Genomic DNA, 5,792 nt, shown 5'->3' with positions numbered 1-5,792 from the left:
TTTTGGAGGTACTCCAATTTCCTGGAAATCAAAGAAACAACCTTTGATTTCCCTTTCATCTGCTGAAGCTGAATATCGATCAATGCGCCGGGTTGTTGCCGAAATCACCTGGCTTGTCCGTTTGTTATCAGACCTCACTATTTCTCCATCACTTCCAATCCCTCTCCATTCAGATAGTCAAGCTGCTATTCATATCGCTAAAAATCCGGTTTTCCATAAGCGAACCAAACACGTGGAACTTGATTGTCATTTCGTCAGGTAACAATTTCTTGCTGGTCTCATCTCTTTGCATTACCTTCCTTCCACGTCTCAACTGGCTGACATCTTTACTAAACCGCTTCACGGCTTTCCCCATCATCACTTACTTGGCAAGTTGGGGGTTTTTCCACACCCTTCCAACTTGAGGGGGGGTGTTGAACATGATTCTGCATCCTCATCTGCAAAGAAGAAATGCAAAGATGCATCATCTAATTCATAATGTTTGGGCCCAAGTTCATGGACATTTGTTTTGTTTTGGAATTAATGTTATGGGCCACATTCAGAATTTTCCTCCTTAGCCCATCTTATATTTTCTCTTATCCAGATCTTGTAAATATCTTTAGAGAATAAAAGTATGTTATGGTCACAACCAATAGGAAAAGGGACAGCTGTGAATTAGTTAGGGTAGAACTTTCTTTTTGCTTCTTTTAGCTTGTATATAGATGGTTTGATAGAGTGATGAATAAAAGAGAGAAATTCCCCAGAATACTCTATTTTCCTACAATATGGGCTCTATGGAAATTTAAAAAATATATGATTCATTATGACAGACGAACAAAAATGTTGCTGCGAAAAGTGTTAATGGTGATTCTAAAATTGAGAAAAAGAAAAATAATGTCATTTCAAAGTTAACAATAGAATGATGAAAGATACAAATTTATGTTGAATAGCAACTTTAAAAAATTTTATTAGGAGAAACTTGTATCCTTAAATTACCTTATCAGACATACATCCATATCATATATACTAATTCTATCAATATTTTTAAATAATTATGTATCTTGTTACTAATTAAGAGTTTTCTATGATATATTGAGGAAGATACACTTAAATATATGTATTTTTGCTACTAGATACACTAAAATAGGGAGAAAGGTGAGCGAGATTTGTTATCTAGAACAAACTACACCTAATTTTAACCTCATGTATTCCAACATATATGTATCTGAACGTACCAAAATCAGGTAAGATTCATAATATTATAAACTAGTATATCTAAGTAATTAACTTCTAAAGATATATGTAAGTTTCTCTGTATTATCATAGTATCCAAACACATGAATTGGCTCCTATGTGTAAGGCCCATAATGCATATTGGGTTTTTTCTATTTCTTTTGCAGATTTAGAGCCCACTCAAGCTTTGATCTATTAGGGGCATTGAAAATAGTAGCCTATACATTTTAGCCCTTTATTATTGGGAATTTGCACAAATTTTCTTTCTTGAGGACATTATTTAAATTTTATCCTCATGATCTGGGGGTGGGGTGGACTTTGTTTCCAAAATAAATAATTGTCCTACTACTTTAAAGGTGAAATTTAATCCAATTAACTAAAGGAAACATAATTTAAAGAGTGGCCTCAAAGAAGATCATAACGGTGCATATAATCCCTCATTATGGGTGAATACACACTTTGTGGAAAGTGCTAAAGTTTGTTCTGAACAGTTTAATGACCAAACTAACATAATTTAGTTCACAATTTCACGAGTTTTGATTTAATCATCTCTTAGTTATTGTTGTCTAATTAGGTAGCACTTTTCATGTTAGCAATGTAAAGAGAACATATTCATGAGCCAACTATCGATGGCCTATTAGAAACAATTTCTCTTTCTTTTTAAGTGGAAGTAAGGTCTGCCGACTCTATACCCCCAAACCTCACATGTGGATTACATTGAGTTTGTTATTATTAATGTAAGAAAAAAACCTATATATTTATATATCAAGAACGTATATATGAGAGAAATTGTAAACAACAAAAAACATCTAACATCATGATATATTATTGTTATTTAGCAAAACGACATAAAAAAACTCATAAAAGGAAGAAAACTAGAGAGAGAGATTGTCCTATTTACTTATAATTATGTTTTCATTTATTTTTTTTGCACCTTGTTGTGTTGATACCTTACATAACCATATAATTTTAAGCCACTCATAATAACCATAAAAGTAGATATATAACTAATTAATATGCATGCTTAATCATGGAGAAAAAAACCATGACAAGCCCATGCAGGTTCTCATTGGAGGCAAATAGATGAGAAGGAAGACAAAATGAACATTAGCAACAAAAAGATTCATCCACTTTTTAACATCCCCCACTACTAACAACACATAAACATGCAACCTCAAACAAATTTCTCTAGGCGTGACAAACATAAAGTGGGGTGCATTATCATGATATATTAACCTAAGCCCACTATCTTCCCTTCTCTTCTCCTTCCAAATCTTTATACAATCGATTATTAATCTTATGAATTGAAAGTCAAGATAAACAATTTTCACTACATAGATATCGAGATTCACCTCCCTCTCACCTGAATTGGTCGAGAGAGATGAACCCACACCACATTTTTTCGAATGAAAGTAGATTTCAGATCGAACATATACCATTAATGAATATTTTCTTAATAGAAACTCTTAGGATAACCTTATGGTGAAAATTTACTTGCATCACTCTACACAAGTCAAAGCTTACATTGATGATCATCAAGATCATCTACCATCCAATCCAACTCATGCATCAATATTTTTCTACTTCTTTTTAATTAAAAAAATTTCAACTAAAAAAACTAACAAAATTAAAATAAGATAAAAAAGAAAAATACAAAAAAACAAGAAGAAGAAAAAAAAAAAAAAGGTCCCCTACTTCCTCCCTTTACTTCTCAAAACCACTTATCTACCATCACAGAAGTTGCTAGTACCACCATATTGCCACCTTCCTACCACCACCGCAGCTCCGCCACCTACTTCCGGTAAGATGTAAAAGTCTGAAACACCACACTTCCGGTTGACGGAAAATCATCCATTGTGCAGCTCCGGCATTTCATCCCTAGTGGTTCAACAGCTTTAGCAATTCTCGTCCAAACCTCATTGCTGGTGGACGTAGTCGAAATCGACATAGTTCCCGGCCGGAAAACTTGCACCACTTTCTTCAATATGTTAATAATATCATTGGGATCATCGTAAATTGATCCAACACATTCATAACTTGCATAACTAAATCCATCTTCAGGGGTAACATGAATCGTAGAATAACGATCTCCATCAATGCCATTCATGGAATATCCACAAGGATCAAAAACAAAATCACAAATCAAAGCATTTGGGTTAATTTCCGAAATTCCAGTAACTTCCGTCATTTCATTTGAAGCCATATTTGGATGCTTAATAAACTTCCTAGCAAGTACCCGATCAAGCTCTGTCATACAAACTTCAATAGTGAAGAGATCGTTGTTAGGTTCTTCGTTACAAGCAGTGAATACATGCCACGAATGAGAAATGAATTTTGATGGCATAACAGAGGCTTTTCTATAACAAAGATGAATCGGTAATTGTTCTTGTAAATAAAATATCTCATCGTTGAAATTTGTGTGTGGGTAAGGTTGAGCTTTGGGGAAAATGAAATTCCCTCGAGTATACCTACATTCACTCATAATGAATCCCAATTCGGATGTATATTGAATCAATGGAAGAATTGATTTCAATAGCTGAGTAGTTCCACATGTTTTAATGATAATTTTAGTTGAGTAAACAAAGAGGCTTGATTCCGATAATACGTAAGAATCAAAGTATTGATTCCCAACAGCTGATACTACAGTACATTGCACTGCATTTAGTATTTCTTCAATTGATTCGAAGTCCAGTTGACGGAGACCACCCATTCGGATGATTGGATCATCGCCAGAGAAGTGTAGTTCAAGTCTCTTTTCGAATCCTTCGAAACCAGAAACAGCCATGGATGAAGAAAAAACAGTTTGTATGAAGAAATGAGAAAGAGAGATAGGAGGAGGTGGGGAGAGTTAGGAACAGGGAAGTGAGTATATATAGGGGAAAATAATATATAACAAGTGAGAAAAAGGGAAGGGGGGAGGGGGGCATGCGAGGTGAGTGAGGGAAGAAAGAATAATAGTAATAATTGTAAGCATAATGAATACAAGATGATGTATCAAGTTTTTTTGTTTGTGTGAGAGACAAACAACATGAATCCAAATTCATTTCCACGCGCAATTCTTGTTTTTTTGTTTACTTGTCTATATTATTTGAGTACTTACATTCACTCTATTTCCTACACTCATACCTTCAAAACAACCTACTCCCCCTCCGTTTCAATTCGTTTATTTGATTTTGACTTTACACCTAGTTTAAGAAAGTAAATAAGATTTTTGAATCTTGTCGTCTTAACTTAAAGATACATAAAGTATCTTTCAATCGTCTTAAGTTTGCAATAAGGAAAATTAGAATCATAGAGTAGCCAAAAAAAGAAGGAATTTTTGAGTTTAGCAGTGGCGAAGTTGAGAGTTTTGCTCAAGGTGTTCAAAACTTTCGTATATATCTATAAGAAAGTTGCTTTTAACTTACACACAATATATTTTTTCGACTAAGGGTGCTCTATTGACCACCCATTAACACTCAGGTCAATGTAGCTACATTGGGGTTCATGATTCTTGTTCTTTTAATTATTGGGTTTTAAACTAAATAATTTATACATGTTTAATAGTTGTTTTTTTTTTAAAAAAAAGAAGAAATATAAGGTTTAGAGTTTGGACTGAAGTTATATTGGATTCGATGAATCTACAAGCTCTACATTAGCTTAGTCCGGGGTAAATGCTGACACTTGATATTAACGCAGGAATACATCAAATTTGTCTAATATTTTTTTTTATAGATAAGTATAAGGTTTAGAATTTGGACAATTCGACGGATTTGCAAGCTTTACACTAGCGGTATACGCTTATCGGCACTTGATATTAAAGTAAAAATAAATTTAAAATAAATGGTAATTAAACATAATCTTGCATTTGTTGATGTGATGATTAATTAGCTAAATGGTCAAGAGTCAAGAGATCACAATCAGAAATGTTATATTACAGATTCTAATTCAATCTTTTAACCACTGCTAATTAGTTAAGAATGTCATTCTTTCTTATTAACCACTATTACTATTATGTTAAAAATTAAAGCATTGTAATTGGTGTTCCCCTGATTTCTTTATTTTTTTATTTTTTAAAAATCTTTTCATTTTGTGCTCCTTAAGAATCAAATTATGTAACAATAGAGATGATTTATTTGAAGTATTAATTTTACTTTCAAACTAAAGAGCTTTTGATTCATTAGGACAATAATTAAATAATTTAACGTATATCAAGCAAATTGACTTTATAAGGGGACAAACACATCGTGATTAAATAGTTTTAGAGTTAGGTTGAATTTTGAATTTACAAATAATATTATATTTTTTCTTGAAAACGTTCTTGCGCCTTTTTGAGTTTCTCCCCTATAGAGCGCTCTTGCAGTCGTACCGTCTTGATAAAAAAAAAAAATTCCTTAAAAGTGTTCTTATGCCCTTTAATTTTGAATTTCTCCCTTATAAAGGATTGCGCTGCACTCGCACTGTCCTGTTACCATCCCTAGTTCCATGAGTAGGAAATTTTTTGGGTATATATATATGACATATGTCAGTAATAAGTGTATATGTATATATAGGTTGAAAATATGAGAGACCAAAGGTACCCTAGTAAATCACATGGCAGC

General features: G+C 33.1%; 1 protein-coding gene across 1 annotated transcript; it reads right to left on the bottom strand.

Annotated features, from left to right (window-relative positions):
- Positions 1–2,650: 2,650 nt before the first annotated feature.
- On the bottom strand, positions 2,651–4,032 carry LOC125869952 (S-adenosylmethionine decarboxylase proenzyme 4). The gene has a single exon (XM_049550342.1). The coding sequence runs from the start codon at positions 3,995–3,997 to the stop codon at positions 3,005–3,007; it is 993 nt and encodes a 330-aa protein (XP_049406299.1). The 5' UTR covers positions 3,998–4,032; the 3' UTR covers positions 2,651–3,004.
- Between the last annotated feature and the right edge of the window lie 1,760 nt (positions 4,033–5,792).

The sequence above is a fragment of the Solanum stenotomum genome, chromosome 1 (genome assembly GCF_019186545.1).
Source record: "Solanum stenotomum isolate F172 chromosome 1, ASM1918654v1, whole genome shotgun sequence".
NCBI lineage: Eukaryota > Viridiplantae > Streptophyta > Magnoliopsida > Solanales > Solanaceae > Solanum > Solanum stenotomum.
The sequence above is the reverse complement of the archived record's forward strand: the minus strand, read 5'-3'. Positions and strand labels throughout refer to the sequence as shown.